Source organism: Eulemur rufifrons, chromosome 19 (assembly GCF_041146395.1).
Source record: "Eulemur rufifrons isolate Redbay chromosome 19, OSU_ERuf_1, whole genome shotgun sequence".
In the NCBI taxonomy this organism is placed as follows: Eukaryota; Metazoa; Chordata; class Mammalia; order Primates; family Lemuridae; genus Eulemur; species Eulemur rufifrons.
In genome coordinates this window covers 21,183,020-21,202,624 of record NC_091001.1, presented here as the reverse complement: position 1 = coordinate 21,202,624, position 19,605 = coordinate 21,183,020, and the positions used below count along the sequence as shown (strand labels likewise).

At 39.2% G+C, this 19,605-nt stretch overlaps 1 protein-coding gene across 4 annotated transcripts in view; it reads right to left on the bottom strand.

The window, feature by feature from the left end:
- PPARGC1A (PPARG coactivator 1 alpha) overlaps positions 1 to 19,605 on the bottom strand; it is a 288,946-nt gene that overhangs the window by 81,535 nt on the left and 187,806 nt on the right. For 2 of the 4 annotated variants that reach the window (XM_069495086.1, XM_069495087.1), the window contains exons 1-2: positions 10,954 to 11,071; positions 5,706 to 5,885 (exon numbers count right to left, since the gene is read on the bottom strand). In XM_069495086.1, the coding sequence (XP_069351187.1) occupies positions 5,706 to 5,885; positions 10,954 to 11,007 (234 nt within the window). In that variant the 5' untranslated portion in view covers positions 11,008 to 11,071. Of the gene's footprint in view, positions 1 to 5,705; positions 5,886 to 10,953; positions 11,072 to 19,605 lie in introns of those variants that run through there. The other 2 variants (XM_069495084.1, XM_069495085.1) reach the window with 1 other exon arrangement.

The following is a 19,605-nucleotide window of genomic DNA, read 5'->3' as shown; positions in this document are numbered from 1 at the left end:
TGGATTGGGTTAAATATGCTCTGCCCCTGAGGCAATGGGGAGATCCAGAGTCCCTTTGTAAAATGACTTACAAGTCTGAATAAGTACTTCAGCTCCTAAAGGTGAGCAGAAACTTAACCAGGGATGATATCCGTGAAGTCTTGATTCTCTGGAATATTTTGGAGTTGGCATTCCTTGCCAACCCCCTCTACCACTTAACTCATAGTTACCAGGGCTGATGGAATTTTCCTTCAAGGTGCTTTGAGTCTGTTCTCTCATGTCATCCCCGCTGCTATCACCTTGTCCCTCTGCACCTGTGTCACATTGGGCTTGGAATGCAGCTTTGCCTGCAGTCTGGTTTCTCCTGCCTCCTACTTGCCTAGATCTCTCACCACTGTCAGCATTATCCACCTTAAATACCACCTCCATTATGCTGCTTTCCTGCTAAAAATCTTCAGTGACACCCTACTTTCTACCATGTAAACTCTAAATGCCTCCATCTGGGTTCTACACAGCCCACCATAAGTTTGTACCTGCCCTATAGCCAAACTTACTACCCCTAATCCTGTGTTCTCATTAGTATATATTTTACTTTGAATAAACCAAGCTCCTCACCTCTGTACCTCCTCTATGGAAACACTTGGCTCTTATTCTCTTTCCAGCTTTGGTGAATTTATTCCTGGTTTACCTCCTTCTCTAGAAACACACATATATAAACACACACACATATATATTATACATATGTAATATCCATACATGGTCTCATGAAGTTTTCCAATTGCAAATATACATATAATCTTATGTAGCATATATACATAAATATGAACATACAGTCTTATATTGTTTTCCAACTGCTAAACATAAAAACATAATGCATATATTTGTGTGTGTGTGTGTGTGTGTGTGTATACACACACACATATAGTTTTGCACGGTTGGCTAATTTTTTCACATTTCTTCATTTTGCCTCCCAAGCTAGACTTAAAGTTCATTAGGAAACAGACCTTCTTTTGTGCTTTGTATATAATCTTTGCATTACCTAACACAGTTCACAGCATTAAGAAACACATGATGCTCAACTCATTCATTATGCTACAGATATTTCAGTTCTTAGTTTCTGCTGTTTTCTAAGAAAATGTCTAGAAAAATGTCAGTGAATAAGACAGGCAGATTCCCTGCTCCCAAAATGCTCATGGTCTGTTGAACTGCCAAGATTTGTTATTTTAACTTTTTGATAGGTACATGATATATGCCCATTTTTGAAAAATTCAGAATATAACTGAAAACCAAATAAAGAAATGTGAAATCTTCTGTATTCCTACCAGAATGATCAAGCGGTCTTGAAAGCTTCCACCATTCATTTCCTGGTGCCATATAGTGAGATAATCTTAAACACAGATAACACAAAGCCACCACTCACCCTTTTTCTCCTACAAAAGTTCACAGTCTCAGACCTGCCTGAGAGTTCCAGTAATTACCAAACATGAATGCTGGCTACAGCTGTGAGTCCGTCTCTCCCCATTAGCAAAGGCGGGCCTCAGAATGTATTATGAGTAATGACCGAGACAACTGCATTCTCACTTGCCACCGTTCGAAAGAACCCCAAGTAGCTGCATTCAGAAGTAACAGACGAATGAATGAAAGATGCCCATTCAGTTGTACCACAGAGGCGTTAAAGCAGGTGTTAAAATAAATCAGGGACAAGGTGGCCCACAGTGACCTAAAAAGGCCAATGTGCTGTTTCAACTAACCCCATGCCACCCATCTTTATACACTGCTGTGCTGTAAAAGTAGTCCTTTATTCTCCTCCTTCAAACAATACACAAAGGCAACAGAGGGAAGGAAGTTATGTTGCAATATTCTGAAACATAAATCTTGCTACCAGCCGGTCCAGGGACAGTATCCTGTTTTCCTTACACATGGATCGGATTCACTGGAGGCTGTACCTATAGGCCTTGTGCCCTGTTTTTTAAAGCGGCTTCTAAATCATACCCGGTCACCTGCATTTACACATCTAAACACAGATTGTGTGAGCAGAGATCCTTGTTTGTGTGCCCAGTTACTCCGCCAACGTGTACGACTGCATGTTGGCACAGCTTCGCCTCCACTCAGAATCCCCTCTCTCCCAAGTTGTGACATTCGACTTCACTCTTTTTTATTATCATGTTTGTGCAGTTCAATAAAAATTAAACTTAGATTCAAACGTACGTACAGAAGAAACAAAAGGAAGAGATTTCTATTTACTTCCAATGTTTTAACATTCTGCCATGCTCTTACGTGGCCTTAAATCCCACTTTCTGCTTTGATTAGAATTCAGAAACCCCATGGCCAGTTTCCAGCGGTGTCATCGACGTGTTACTTGAGTCAGGGAAAAGTGTTTAACCACTCGGTGCCTGATTTTATTCTGGGAGTTTGAGGCAGGTAATGCTTGTTACTGGCAGATCAGAGATGGCAGAGCCCCTGACTGTTTGGCTGGCTCCAGCACAAGGCCTTCTCCAATGTGATGAGGCAGGGCTTGGCAAATTGGAAGGTGAGCGCAGGTGAAAAGTCCACCGTGAGAGAGGTTGGCTCTGGGAAAGGACTTCAGTGAAATGCTGCTTTGGTGGAAGCAATACAAAGCCATGGTCATGCAAGGGTTACTTTGTGCCTTCTTCACAGGGGAAGACCCAGTTTTAGAATTTCACTATGCTCAAAACAGCTTTCGTTTCCCATTATAGAAAAGATGTCTGAGTTTAACACTAGAGGGCAAAGAGCAGAGGCGTCATCACGCTATGCAAATGCTTTTGAAGCTGCTGCTGTTTGTAACAGCATTGCCACATCTGACCTTACCCTTTGCCTAGACAAAGAAGAATGGGTTTCTTGACATCAGGGAAAACTGTTGTGGGGACTTATCTAAACAGTCACTTTTGCTCTCTGTCACTAAGAGAATACCTGACATATCAGTCCTGCGGCCCCGGGCATCTCAATGATTGTACATGGCTTCTCATTTTTATACCCCATATTGTACTGTTTTCTCTGAGAAATCAACTGATTCGTCTTTAGCATTTCATAAAAGGGAGTTTTGTAACTTAAAAATAAACAAGTTTTTCAGCCTCAGAACTATTGTCATTTGAGGCCAGATCACTGTTTGTTGTGAGGAGCTGTCCTCTGCATTGTAGGATTTTGTCAGCATCCCTAGCCTCTACCCAATAAATGCCCACAGCATCACCTTGCCACCAATCCTAGCAATCACACACACCTCTAGACATTGTCAAATGTCTCCTGGGGAAGGGGAAGGCAAAATTGCCTTCAGTTAAGAATTACTGCTTTAAAATGACCTAATGAGATATGAAATTAAATGAGCCTTGTGTTTTAGAGTGTTGAAAACAATTCTATCAGTGGTAGAATGTTATACAGGAAAACAAAAAGGGTATCATTGCATAGATTAAGCATCCATATGGCGATAACTAGTTGTTTAACCAAGTCTCCTGAAATCTTTACCCAGGTACCACAGCACAAAACATGGGGACATCAAGGTCACGGAGAAAGTTATCTTTTCCAAAACAAGTCCACCAGGGAGGCACTGACTACCACGCCATGTCCTCCACCTGTAAATTATTCTCTAATCATTCTCTACAACAGTGGTCCCCAACCTTTTTGGCAACAGAGACAAGTTTCATGGAAGACAATTTTTCCACGGACCAGGGCGAGGGGGTGGGAGGGCAAGCAGAACTCAGGCAGTGATGCGAGCGATGGGGAGTAGCTGTAAACACAGATGAAGCTTCCAAGCTTTCCCTCGCTTGCCTCCTGCCGTGCAGCCCAGCTCCTAAGTTTCATGGAAGACAATTTTTCATGGGAGAGGATGGAGGGTGCGGGGTGGGGGTGGGAGTGGGTGCCGAGCTCAGGCGGCGGTGCAGCCTGGTTCCCAGCAAGCCGTGGACCTGTACTGGGCCTCCCCCCGCCCCGGGGGGTGGGGACTGCAGCACCACAAAATGCATGCCATTCACCTGATACGGAACAGCTGATTTTAGATAAGAGGTCTGTGGAGATGGACATTTTTTAAAGTACTATTTATTTAATGCAGCATGACTTAGAATGGGCCTGTAACCTGACAAGTGTACTGATGAGGAATGTTCAATTTACCAGTTCTAACCAGCCAAGTCCTCACATGAACTTTCTAAGACCCGGCTGAGAAGCCTGGGAAAGTAGAACTAACCACAAGCCTTCAGCGTTTCCTCCACCTGGTTCTATCTCCCCAGCCCTAACTGCACTACCTTAAGCATTCTTCCAAGCCCCACTTCATGCTCCAGAGATATTACAAAATCTTAGCCGTTGGCAGAAACTACAGCCACCTCTGCCTCTATGTCAACCAACACTGAAAGGAAAGGAAAGATTCTGTTCTATTTTTAAATATATTGAGCAAAGAAGCAGCTTGATATGTCTTTGTAAAGGATGGCTGTCACCCAAATTTATGGTTTCCCTATTTTTATCAAAGATATAGATTCTGAAGTCAGATAAATTTGGGGTTCACATCCCAGGTCTTTATTTGTCAACTGCGGGTGATTTTGGAAAATCACTTAACCTCTCTGAGACACACTGTCTGCACATGTAAATGGGAATGATAATAATACCGAAGCAATAGGTTGTTTTGAAGGATAAATGAGATGCCATCCATTCAGCATGAGTACTCCAAAACGTTGGTCATTATTTTTGTTACTATTGTTGTTATTAGTTATTATATTCATCATTCACTTATGAATCTATCCAGCAACTTCTATGTGCTGGGTGCTGGAAAAACTCAATTAATATTGCAAAACTGGCTTTCTTAAAGACTCAGGATTTCAACCAAATAACATTGAAGTATAAATAATGTCTTCACTAGTGGATAACAAAATTTTGTGGGGAGCCTGGCACATAGCAGGTGTTAAGACAAGGTAAAATGATGACGATGATGATGCTGTTGGTTGTGATATTGAAAACTAGTTGAATTGGCAATTCACTTGCCAGAGTACTCACTAACTGTTTGTCCCTATAATAAGAAATCATTTATTTTCACGTAAATGAGTACTGATCTTGTGAGAAATAATCTCTTTTCTCAGAGTAACACTTTAATAGTAGTACATTAACATTCTTTATTATAGGGTAGGCTTATAATGAGAGTCTAGAGTCTGGGAGGTATTTCTTACTACTGAAAGGTAAGTGAATTTTGACTAATTTATAAGTACATATTAGATTAGTTGAGTTTAGAAGTTTCCATTACATAGAGAAATTAGGGGCATGAACCAAAAAAATAATAATATAATCAAAACAGCTCATCTACTTTGTAAAACAAAGGTAGACATCTAGCCCTTTGGTTAAAAAGAAATGACTTTTCATGTATTAATTTATATTAAGCACCATTTATTTGCTACTCAGTCTCTTTCTGTGGGAAACAGGAATAAACAGGTCTAGACTTTTGTTCTTCTTTGTCACTAATTCTTTCACAGCCCCTTAATATTTCAACACAGTTTAATGCACTCTGTTGTCAGTTCTTAGCCCCTTAAATCTCAAAAAAAAAAATCCATTTGGTTTCCAAACATTGTTTTATCATAACGTAGGATGTGTCTAACTGCGATGAAAAATCTTTTGATGACAGCAAAGTAGGAACCCATTATGCTTGCAGGCCCATTGCCATGTTAGTCTGGCCCAAGCCAAGGTCAATGAGAAATTGGTTTCTCCAAATTAATTTCTCCAAAGGCTGTCCTTACCTCAAATATGTTTGAAGGCTCATTGTTGTACTGATTGGATATGATTTCTGATTGGTCACTGCACCACTTGAGTCCACCCAGAAAGCTGTCTGTATCCAAGTCGTTCACATCTAGTTCAGAAAGATCAAGTTCAGGAAGATCTGGGCAAAGAGGCTGGTCTTCACCAACCAGAGCAGCACACTGCGGGAGGCAGGAAAAAAAAAAAAAAAGTTTTCATTAACTTCAGGAATTTATTAAACTGCAATAGCATGTGATAGGAATTAAGCCTGGTTAATTCAACGACACCACCAAAGCTGGTCTTTGGGGCTTTAATTACCAGAGAAAACATCCTAAATTCTTTACTCACTTGGCTACCAAAGGATAGTTCACCTGATTTATGCCACCCAAAATTCTAACTCCAAACCCGTAGTAAATGCCACACTTCCATGAAGCCTTCTCTGATCCTTCCAGTTAAAAATCAACTATATTTGTTTGTACCTCTTTGATAGTTAGCACTTACCAAGTTTCCAAATTATTTTATGGTTAACTGTATGAAAAATTTTAGTCTACCCTTAGAGGATAATCCCTCCAAGGGAAGGATACAAACTTGGTTTTGCACTGGAATTATCATCACACATAATAGACAATAAATAATTGCTAAATGAAAAATTGAACAAAGGAACTATACTAGGAAAACTTTCTCCATTTACAATCTTTTTAAGCATTATGATCCATATAATTCACTTAGCTAGCAGCTAATGATGCAAAGCCCTTTGACTCATCTGTGATTCTCTTAAATTGTTATTTAAATCATTTACTTGATTCTTCATGAGTTTCTGGCCTTCATCCTCAACAGGGAAAAAGCAAGTTTCTTCAGGTGAAGAACAAAAATATCATATATTTTTTCTATCTGGCTTTTATATCTTTTACTATGTGTAACTTGCAAGTCATGCATGTCGGGGTGTGTGTGTGTGTGTGTGTGTGTGTGTGTGGCTGGGATCACCTGGTACCTGGAAAAGAAAAATCACAATAGCATACCACAACTATATTTTTGTCCCTTGTTTATGTATACTTAAACGATGCTTCAAAAAGTTAATTCAAAATAACTATTTTTGTTCAGAGTTTTAAAGTGACTTCAGAAGCCACGGCACTCACTCTAGCCCGGGCAACAAAGTGAGACTTTGTCTCAAAAAAAATAATAATAATAATAATAATAAAGTGACTTCAATATATTGAGAGGTTTAAAATACCTTGTATGGAAGCTGCGCTGCTTATCACCAAGGCTACTTTAGATTGCCATAGTCTTTCACGTCTTGCATGGTATTCCATGAAGCCTTTTAATGGTCCCTGCCTGTGGCTTTCCAAGGCAAGTGAACCCCCCATACCAATGAGGTGTTCTCCTCAACTTGAATTGGCTACCTAATTTCTGATTCCAGGCTACGTACTATGAAGAACCCTGCAGTAACCCTAGACTGCAGGAGTCTGGCGATGCCAGTACAGTAAGGCCTTTATCCACCTGTGAGCTGAGGTGTGTAAATTAGGAGGCACACACTCTGAAGCAGCACCCTCAGATCCCCACATTCCAAGGTCAGGAGGAATGGCGTGGAGTTGTTCACATCCAGGCAGCAGTTAGGCATGAAGCTAAAGATCCTCCTTGACATTTAGATTTTGAATGAAATAAGTTTTATGCAGATTTTTTTTTTCTCGAGCACCCCTATTAGCCTTGGCGGGGATCCCTGGCAGGCTACATTGCATGGGTCATATGCAGCAGCGTGATCATAAGCAACACACTGAGAAGTAGGTACTGAGTAATGGAGTCAGCAGTTTGTAAGGGGTGCTGGGAGGAGCCTGCAAATCATTGCAGTGCTTCACTAAGACCCCCGGGACCCCCGTTAGCTCCCAAACAGCAGGCTCAAGGGAATGCAAAGAAAGGGACGTCCTCTCCATCAAAATTCTTTCCTTATCATTTTATTGGTCTTTCCTTTTTATTATCTGAGTTAGCCCAAAGTTACAGTTCAGGCTGGGCTGAAGAGGAGACCTTGTTCTGGTACAATGTTCGCTTTCTGTTGTGGGTGTAACACTTCCCAGCCTCCATTCTTGCCCACATTGGGTATCCTCCAAGTGGAAACACAGTGTTAACTCTCCCTCAACACCACCAATCCAGAGACAAGAAGAGAACTTTTTCAGTGGTATGAAATACACTGGGATTCTATGGGGGATAGTCCTTAAGAAAAAACATAAACAACAAAAGTAGCAACAAAAAGAAAAATAATCTAGAAGACACAGTCTCTCCACATCTGGCTTTAGTTCCTGTTGTGGAATTTAGGAACCGTGTTTTGGAATGCTGAACTGTCATCCTGGCTTGGGGACAGCTTTTTGCTGTCTCTCTCTTTAACTGCCCTCCTTTGATACGACTTTTTTCAAAACCCCTTAACCTTCTAGAAACATATATTTTTGAATAACTTTTGAAAACCATTGAACAGACTAGTTCAATTTGTTGGATTTTACTATCCTATAGTTTACATATTCTTTTTTTTTTCCTCTCTCTCTCTCATTTTTGCTTTTGTTATGGTCTAAAAAAGAGCATGTGTGCTTGCCAGTGTTGACATGCTAATAAAATCAGTGCTTCTGAATGCAGTACTATCCTGCTAATCTAAAACACATTAGTAGTAGCAAGTGTTCCTGTTATTAATTTATATTTGGCCTTTGGATGATGCCAGGCTTAACAGTCCGAGCCCTGTAACTGTCCTAATCTGACATGCTGATATTTACTGCTTCCTATACATCTGTAACAGGTGTGCTTTATTGCAATTACACAGACACATTCTACTGCTTCTTTGCAACTATGACAGCTATTTCACAACTGTAGCCTTAATTTTATAATAAGATTTAAGAGGATAAAGCAGTCACTAAACACAAAAGGCTAATTATTGTATGTTATTTCACCCCAACAGACTTTTCTCTTAGTTAAGGAGCAGACAATAAATTAGCTTAACTGCACTGATGATAATGAATCATTATAATTAAGTATAATTCTCCATTAACCTTTTGGAGGTTTTCATGCCGTTGATGGTAAATTTTAAAGAGAGAGAGAAGAAGGAGTGGACTTGGCCACATTAATTATATTAATGAAAAAAAAAAGAATCTTAATTCTTAAAAAAAATTAGCCAAGACAAGGGAAAGGGGGTGCGGGGGAGGGGGGGCAGAAACGAATGACAGTCTTAGTGGAGTTTATGTCATGTGAATTGTCGCTATCAATCTTAGTAACCTTATTGTACATCACCTTCATTAAACTGTGAAACGCTGGGGACTCAGTAGCTATAGTGATATAGGCCTTTATTAACCAATATGCTGTCCTGTCATTATGTGCAAAAGGGCATAATACGTTTCAGGATGACAGCAAACATTAATGATTCAAAAAATGAAAACTGCCTACGCTACCTGCTGCTCGTAATATTTTAGACTGGCAGAGGTGATTCCCAGAGCTGCTACCGCGAAGGCACGGCCTCTAGCAGCTAGCTGCCTACAGTGCCACAGAGAAGACACTGGCCGGTCTCAGCCAAACGATCAGCGACTCAATCCACGGCTGGACAATTAGCCCAAGACCTCTCTCCTCCTTAAGAAAAATTTAAAAGGCCACTGTTCTAAATGCTTCTGATGCTTATTTGAAAATGACTGCAGGAATTCCAGTGATGAAAGTAAATCTTTCCTTATTTCCATACGATCTAGTTCCTCAGTCAACTCCTAGCAGCATCAGGAATAATACATGATGGAAAAATGAAACTACAGCAGCTGAGACACACAGTGCCAGCCAGACAACCACCCACAGGACACTCGGCTACTCAGAGACAATTAGGACTTTGAAGCCACTTAGAACCCTGACTCCTAATAGCTACAGGACATATGAATTATCCATATCTATTCCACCTTACTAAGAAATCACAACAAGATAAGAACAATCATAATCCGCAAATGCGATCTGCCAAGGCAAGGGAGGGCCAAGGGAGCCAACATTTGCAAACCCAGCAAAGAGTTAAGAACCCAGGGCATGCCTCGCTAGATAGGAAAAATGCATTCGCAGACGGCCTTGGCCAAATTATTTTCACTTTAGATGTGTATCGCTGCACCACATGGACATCTTATTTAATCAAATCACGTGTGGCACTCGGTCCTCCCTCTTACCCTGTGTGCCCCCAGCTACCCAGAGGAAGCACTCGCAGTCTTTTGCCAGATTCATTGTTAATAGCTCGGATCCTCCATGCAATTCAATTCGGGTCCATCTCACCAGAGTCCACAGAAAGTTTCTCTTGTTTCCCAAGTTGCCCAAACTTTCCTTCGGAGAACATTCCATTGTGCTGAATGCAAACACGCCGAGGTCCTCCGTCTCCCACTAGACTCCAGAGATTACGAGGAAACCACTTGCGTTTTTTTTCCCCCCTGTATGAATTGTAGCCAGCAGAGACTGTGGAATTGATGTATTGCCGTCTATTTTTACACAAGCAGCGAGCAGCTCCACACACAGTCCTGCATAAACTCTATTCTCTCTCCGGCTTCAGGCAGCTCTCCGTGGTACAGGGAGATTTAACCATTGGCTTTCCTGCCACCGACACGAAAGGAAAACCTTGCACTGAAAGGCTTTTTTTTTTTTTTAATTTAATTTGCTGGCCAAATCTTTCTACCACGTTTAGGAGTTTCAAAGGAAGCAGCATCGTTGTTTTGTGTTCTGTGGGAAAAGCAATCTAAAATAGCCCAGGAGGATTATTTAGGATTTTGTAAGTTCTCTATCTGATGAACAGAGAGAGAGAGAGAGGGGAAAAAAAAATCCGGACTAGAGTCAAAACCAGCTATATTTGAACACATGCATTTTAATATTTTTATCTTCGTTTTATTATAAATAGAAATGGCATTTTTCCAACCAGGCCACTAAACACCACTGGAAAGACTTCAGCTTCTGATTCATATCAATATCTGAGAGCATAAATATTGCATATGAGTAGAAACAGAGCCAAAGGCACATGGAAAGAGTTTCTAACTGCAACAGATACTGATGACAGCAGCTAAGCTTTGATTTGCTCAAGGCATCTCAGAGCCACCTTAAAATAGCAAACTTATTGGAGTTAAGATAAGATTGAGATTCCCTTCTGAAAGCTCCCGCCTGGACTACTTTTCTGCCTCCTCTCCTTGCCCAAGCCCATCCCCCCTTACAGGAATAATAGCATCTGAGGGAAGCTTCAGTCCTGGCTGCAGTGCCGAGCCCAGCCCAGCTCACCTCGATGTCACTCCACACAGAGTCAGAGTCCTGGTTGCACATGTCCCACGCCATCCAGCTCCTGAATGACGCCAGTCAAGCTTGTTCAGCTCCAATCCACAGTGACACAGAGCACACACTCATGCAGGCAACCAGCCCCTTACTGAGAGTGAACTGAAGGCACCTGTCTTACTACAGTCCCCAGTCACATGACAAAGCTATTAAAAAGTAGGCTGGGCTGTCACTCACCCAGCCTCCCTTCCCCTGTGCAGCTAGCTGCTCAAACTCGTGACGTCACTCAAAGGCAGCCCTCTGCCTCAGTGAAGTAACGCTTAAAAAAAAAAAAAAAAAGAAGAAGAAAGAGAGAAAGAAAGAAAGGAAACACTTAGAGTTTTGGAGGCTTCAAGCATCATGCTGTGATTAAAGCCAGCTTTGAATGCCACAGACTCTGAACGGAGCCCTGGCCATATAATAACCAAAATCCCCTGCAATCTTTTTTTAATTTATTTTCCTTCCCAAACAAGCAAGTGGTAAAGCTCCCTGTCTCATGATAGAGTAACTATATTCTTAGCTAAAATGTGTATTCCCTAAGAACTCTTTAATTCTGAGATCTCCAAGTGGACTCAAGCTTAGTTTGGGACTAAAGCAAGAGCTTATCACACGATGCATCTTTATGAGACATTTTCTAATTGGGGGAGTATTGGAAAGCAGCGAATGGGGCATTTTTTGCTTGTTTAATCAACACAACAGCCTGTATTTGTTAAGGTATAAACAAACTCCTCCACCCAGAATTCGGCTGTCCCCGTGGCAGTCGGGAATACCAGCTCCCGAAGTGTTACTGCAGTTTGCTTTGCTCCATATAAGGAGAACAAACCACATAATCCCATCCTTTCAGCTTCCTTCTAATTATTTCCATTTCTCTCATAGGCTCCCAGAAAACAAGTGTTAGTAAATACGGTTGCTGCTGCTGTGCCCAGATCAGCTTAGATTCCCGGCTGCTTTTTTTTTCATACATGTAACATTTCCTCCCTAACTGCCTTAGGGTGCCTTTCTGAATAAACATTGGATTCCAACTCCAGTGCCCTAGGTTGTGCAGTTTGCCTTTGAAATCAAGAATGTCCGTGAAGTGAGGGAAAAATACCAACACACTATTAGCAGAAATACTCATTTCTTGAGCCTTTCTTTTTATTATTTTTCAGCTTGTACCTTGAGACAATGAAGGCTAATGCAGGTGCAACTGTTTTATGATGACACTACATATTGAATACATAACAAACTCAAGGTACTAGATACAGCAGAAAAACACTTCCTGTAACATTACAGTGGTCTGACTTAACCCTTCCAAGTTCTGGGGAGACGTACACATGTGTATATCTTTGTAAATAAACATGTTTTCATAACATTTTAAACCCAATATACTTTTATAATCAGCTCAATTTTTTTACTTGATAATAATTTATCTGAAAAAATTCCCCAGGCACCTAAATATAATTTGTAAAATACTACTTATGTAAACTCCTATTGAGGTTAATTTAATATGTTCTTTATTGTCCATCTCCTTATAAAGAAAGAAATGGTGATTCTGCTCCAACGCATATTTTAAATATTAAGCTGCTCAAATACTAAGATGAAAGAAAGATATACAAACAAAACACACAAAACCCACCAGCTGCTGCTTCTTTCAGACCACATATATTACTATATAAGAGATTTGTCTACTCTGATATTGCAACAAGTTGCTAGTAAATTCCTGAATAATATAATAAAATTCACAGTTTGTCATTATTGGACATAAAAAGATGGCCAAAAGCTTTGACATTTTAAATTAGCTAAATACATTTCATTGGTACATTTTTCCTCTTAAAACAGCAGAAAATTACTGTAGTTTTAATTTTCTAAATCAAAACAGAACAGGAAAATACAACCTCGAGAATACTTTTATACACACAATTAATGGCATTACTCTGCACTCTCCACAAAGAATTACTAATTTTCTTCCCAATTATATTGTGATGTAATGTAAAACTTCAGTAAATTATTAAAATTCAGGACAAAGGTCATTGGCTCTACCCTCAACACGGTCAACTGTGAAATAACATTGGTCACTTGGCAAAGAAGAGTCAATGTTTATTAATTATTATCAGGTGATGCCTGAGTTGTGCCATTCACTGACACTTTTATTTGTGTTCATCCAATGCTAGACATGCATTATATACATATTTTAAATCCTATTCACACCTTTTAGAGACGTTCTTTACACTGGAACATGTTATATTACTGTTTTTGATATTTTAACCTGCTCACATTGTGTTCTTGGGTTTTCTTATTTGTTTTCTGCCACCTAATTCCACTTTAAAAAAAAATCAAATCAGCATATCCACTGAAACCAGAGGTGATTTCATGTATTCTTTTTTTTTTTTTCTCGTCACTATCCCAGAAGGTGATTTAGAAGCAAAAACATTTAAAGGACTTATAAACTACAAGAGCATATTGCATTTCCCCCCTCAAATATCTACTACTGTACAAATAAAAAATTTTTTAAAAAGATTCTTGGGACAAGTTAGAGGACCTCCCACTATTTTTTTTTTTTTTGTTAAGTCTCAAAATTATAAGTTTAATGAGAGGGATATTTTAAAGGTCTTATAATTTGGTTAATTAACTCTTCAAATTAAAATTTTTCTTCTGTCCAGTTTTTCTTTTTTCTTTTCTTGGGAGAACTTAAATTGTTAGTTGCTCACCAACCTGGGTCTTTTCAGGCTCTCCGGACAGTTTCTATATTAATTCTCTCTCTGCCTTGACTGTTTCTCTTCCTTTCTCCTCCAGCCCTCTTTCACGCCTTTGTCAACGCTGTCTCCAAGATTTCCAAATGTTTGGTTTCAATCAACAAGGATCTGTTGAAACCTTACTGTGTGCACAGCCATGTATCACAAGGGCTGCCAAGAAGGCATATGACATGGACACAAGGGAGTTTACAGTTTTAGGGGTATGACAGCCCTTGAAAACGGAGAATAATTTGATACGAAAAAGCAATGTCATTTGCTCAAAACCAAGATTCGTCTTCTACTCCTTAAAACACACCCTGTTTAGGTACAAAGTCCTTCATTGACCACCACAATTCACACCCAAATCAATCTCATTTTATCTCAACAATAGAAAGAGGTATTTATTAACATCTATTGAGTGCCTGTAATGTTCTATATCTACACAGAGCCTAGATTCCAACCTGATAGAATTTCTTCCCTCAGTAATTCTGTTAACATTTTCCAGGGCCCTAACATTGGTGAGGCAGGAGAATATATCCTTCCTGGTGATAACAAGAGAAAAAGAAAGAAAGAGAAAAAAAGAAAAAAAAAAAAACCCTCAAGAGAATAATTTAATTCTACAACAAAAATATGTAATGAAGGGTATCACATGTAGGTTTCCTTCCTCATTCCTGCCCCAAGTTACAGGCTTTTTCCACCCATATTTCAGACAGTTGCCCACTGAAAAATAAACACAATCTAATTCAAACTCCCAAACTCAAATATCTCAGACAATAGCAAAAACAATTGGTTTTTATCTGTGTATTGTATAAAGAGGGTACAGAAGTAAACTCAGAAGCAAAGGCTATTAGTATAAGTATCTTTGTTTTATAAGCTTACAATAAATCATGTAAGAATAAATTTATGCAGAAACTTTTTAAGGAAGAGAAGTAGAAAGGAAAACATCTACAGCAGGACGTACATGGGCTTCTAGACATTAAGATCAGAACTTCATATAACATATCTCAATCAATTTAGTTTTCAAAACTACCCAGTAAAGATGATGTCTACCCATTTTACAACTAAGAAAAATAAGGCAGGGTGAGGGTTCAGATGGCAGCTGAAAAGAGCACACAGATCTCTGAAAACCCTTTTCAGAAGAACTAAAGTTTCACACCTAAGAAGAATCATCGTCCCCAAATTAAAGGCACAAGCCCCTGAGGCAACTTTATATCCGAGAGAGTGTCTATGTTAACTAGAACCAATATTCCTGGGAATGCTGCCTGCCTAGAGCATTCTTCCAGAAAGGAACAGGGCCCGCCCATAATTGCCAATATTCTTAAAGTTAATCATTACTTACAGGCATTCAATTGCTTGCTTTTAATTCCTAGAGGGACTAATTGATCCTGACACCCTACATCAGTTTCTAAGCACATGCTTCCAACCGTCTCTGGTTAGAAGCTGGAACTGCGCAGGGCACAAAAGAGTAAGGTATAACAAAAACCGCTACAAATACTCTAAAATTAAACCTCATTTTACACAAAACTGCCACAGTGATGTCCATGTGAATGAAGAAACTTTGGGGAAACAATTAGAGGAAAATCAGCAGATAGCTTTAATGCCTCATAGCATTTCTTTCTTTCTTTCTTTCTTTCTTTCTTTCTTTCTTTCTTTTTTAATAAACAAGATATGATAGACCACCTCAGCAACACATCTGTCACCTCCAATAAAACCTCCTGCAGACCAGCTCTGTGCAACTGAGTCAGCCTCTATTTTAACTTGAACCCTAAAGGGTGCTTTTGGCATTTTTCATATTAAAACAAAAAATAACATGAACATTAATCTGAGTTGCAGTCAATTGGACTAATCTGAACATAAAGCAAGAAGGGTACTTATTCAGCATGCAGATAAGATACAATAAAAGGATAGTTAACATCTGATTTTGTCTGGTGCTCAACTCTGTTGTTTTTCTGAATCTACAGACATTTCATTTACCTGAATTATTTCAGGTTAATTCATCTATAATGCAGAGAATTAAAGATTATTTAGACAAGAAATGTTTAATAGAATTTTTTAGCAATTTTTTTTTACTGGAACCAAAAATAAGGCATATCACATTTTATTAAATTTGGTAGTATTTAAAAATTTAAACTACTATTAATTCTCAATAATATAATATTTCACTTAGTAAGAAGAATATTTTATTCCATTAGCTGAAGTTAGTGAGGGCCAGAGAAAACTGAGGTACAGAAATTGTTAAATTGAAAAAAAAAATGATCTTTGACTGTTTCCCTGGTACTTATCTCTAGACCTTGGGTCCTAATTAACTTAACTTTTCTCAATTTTAGGGGAGAAAACTGTATTTTGCAAATAATCTCAAAAGGGAAGAATAAATAAAATATTTTTTTCTTTTTCTTTTTTTTAATACCACCAGAGTCTTGAAAGCATTTTTGGTTATTTGGCTTTTATTTCATTATAGGTTTGTCCAGTGCTTTGATATTTGATTTTTACTCTAGCAGAGTTAATATATATACCAAAAATGTAGGAGAGGCAGGAAGGAAATAAATCCTCATTTTAAGAAGCAAGTAGCTTTGAGGTCTAAGTTAAATTTTATGGGGACATACAAAATCTTCCTCTATATTTGCCAACTCAATTAGAGACAAGATTTTTGAGGAAACATCTTTAAGAAGACCAGTTCTAGGATCAACTTCCACATTTAGCAGCTCCATTGAAAAATAGATGTCAAATACCTCTGATAGGATTATAAATGGGTACAATTTTTCTAGAGCACAAGCAGGCAATATGTATCAAAAATTTTAAAAGTGGGCATCCCCTTAGACTCAGAACTTCTACTTCTAGGAATTCATCCTAAGGAAATAGTAGGGGTATGTATACAAAGATTTTTGGTGTGAGGATACTCAATGCAATTACTCAGTAATTTACATTATTAAAACTTGAATGCAATGTGAGCGTCAAACATTAGAGGATGTAGTTAAATAATTATATAGCAGTGTGTATACACAGACATTCAATGCTATCATTCAAAACTGTTGCAAAATGTATTTCATAGCATAATGAGAAAATTTTCAAAATATATTAAGGTTTAAAATTAGGCTTAAAAAAACTACCATCTTAAAACGTTTCGTATATTTTTATACTCAGAAAGGAGGATGAGGAGAATATCTAACAAGCTGTTCATAGTGGCTGATGACATGGTAAATACTTTATAAGGTGTGTGTACCTTTCTGTGTACCACAGAATTTTTAAATATTCTGTGATACACACATATGACTTTTATATTCAGAAAAAGAAGAGTAATTATTCATTTTTGAGAAGAATAGAAATATTCACCATTAAAGTCATTCCTTCTTAACATACAGGGAATGTAGCAAATAGAAATAGGCCCTGACATTCAATATTCATCATACATTCTGCATATATTTAAAATGAAGCCATTTCTGTCTATCGTAACAAGTTCAACAGCTACTCCACTTAGGATGCAAAGCTCATAAGCAACATTGAGGGAAGTTACTACCTGGTGTTCTTAGAAACTCCCTGATCCCTGAATTTTAGGGACAGAGAAGCTGTCAATGACTATTAGCTTGCCTCAGAGGTGGGCCCAATCTACCTGCCCCAGATGCCACGACCATCTTCACCTTGTTTCTCAAACTGAAATGTCATCAATTAAGCGAAACAAACATTTTTCCCCCAAAATTTAATTACCCTGGGTGGAGTGAAAGGAATTCCAATCATTTATATAAAAGTATCTATTTGTTGTCATATTTGTTCTGACCTTCTAGCATCTAATAGAGTTCAGATACATACACCATGGGAAAAAGGAAGAATAGTAAATGTCTTGAGAATGGTATGACCAAACTATTAAGAAAATTTCTCAAGAAAAGATTTTACTGACTGAGGAACAGGGAAGGAGTGGTCTGCAGAGGCTTAGTGAAGAGCTGTTAGAGACATGGCTTCCTCTGGAGACAGCTGAAATTGATTTGTTGAGGACAAGGCAGTCCAAGTTTCAAGCCAGGGAGGTACAAGTAAACTATTGGAACGCAGCCTCATCCCTCAACGTGGAGCCACCTGTGCAGATGTGGTCATGCTGCAGCCCTGTTCTTGGATAGGAGGCTCATTCCAGGCCTTGCAGTATCACTGGGGAGCTGACCCACCTCTTTACCCTGGAAGGCCAACTGGGTCCATAGCAATGGAAGCTTTACTCTCAGCCAGTTCAAATTAGTGTTCTCACAGTTTCCTGGACCCTTCCTGCACGTCGCTCTTCCTACACCGGGAGATCATTATTTAGACCAGAAGAATTTTTATAAGAAGAAGGGTAATGAGGTTCAAACCAAAGCCAGCCAGTCTTGTGAAATTTAAGGAAGCTCAAGGCTATCTGGTAAGTGGAGTGACTTTGTAGATCCTGATTAAACTCAAAGTAGAAGGAAAAGGATGATAGGAAGAGCGCGGGTCCTCTTTCAGTTGTGTCACTAGCCAGCAATTTGACTTTGTGTAGTTCACTTAATGATTCTGAGCCTCGGTTTCCTTATCTGTCAAAGGAGATGGCCAGATTCAATTAAATCTAAGATCCTTGCCAGCGCTGAAGTGCAGCGATGCGCCCGCCTTGACAGAGACAGGCAACTCAGGGTGAATCCAAATGTCTCATTGCACGAAGACCCGGGAAAGCAAGGATGATGGACAAGAAAGGTAATGGGCGCTCAACTTTGCTGAAAGAGCACAGCTTCATCACTTTCCTGGAAATATGGATATTTAGCCACCTAGCCATTCTAGAAAAGGAATACCAGAGAACTTGTAAAATAGAATAATTTCAATCACATGTTTTGGCTGTGAGAACACCAGCTTCTAGAAATCTGGATTTCTGACAAAGCCCAGATAGCTGCCCAGAGAACCAAATGCTCTCATTTTATTTATCACTAATTCTGGCAAGTGGCCCAAGTCATATGTAAGACCGAGCCCCTGCTTGCCTAGTAGGTGTGAAAAACACACAACTGATATGGTAGTTATTATGTGCTTATATCTGTATATGATGAATGCAATGTAACACAATAACATGGCATTTGGTTTTGTGACAGGTTAGAAATGGTGTTACCCAGAGAGAGAAGACTTAGAAAAGAAGGTGGATCCTAAATTCAGAGTTTTGTAAATAGGAATAAGGTCTATGGCACCTAGGGAAATAAGAGCTTAAAGTAACACCTTTGCCTCCTAATATCAGACCACCCCCCTTAAATAAGAAGCTCCTTATATTTGGTAAAAGTAGATCTTACATCTTTTTAATTTAGGAGGAATCAGCTGAGCTATTACTATAGGATGTGGAGGAAGGAAAGAAGGTCATATGTCTAACATTTTATCACGACATTATTAGCAAAAGCACTAAATCATGGCCATATCGCAGGAGAGATAGTTTATGTATCCCTGGGGGTGACAGGGTTTTCCTGTTCAACTGTTTCCTTTGTACATACAACCCTGTTTAGCAGGAAGGAGAAGATTTGTGCTTTGGTGCCATCTGATACCAACCAGCTTGGAGGTTTGCTTTTAGGGTTGAGTGAATAGCCGCAGGCACACTAAATTCCTTACCAGAAAATTCGGAGAGGGAGCACCAATGACACAGAAGTAAGCAAAATAAGACCAGGTAAATGATAAACTTCAGCCAGGACAATGCCTGGATAAACCTCTAGCTATTCCCACACAATGCTGGGTCCTCACTAGCAGTGTTCACTAGCATGGCGTATTTAACTTCACATTGTCCTGCAACCAGAGGAAAGAAACAATAAGAAAACTAACATAAGAAGCTTGACTTATGTGCCTGTGAAACAATATGCAAAAAGAGGTTGACAAGAATTCCCATTTTAAACAAGTCCAAAGCTCTCTTATTCTTTAAAAAGCCCACGTGTATCGTGCCCCACGCAGATGATCA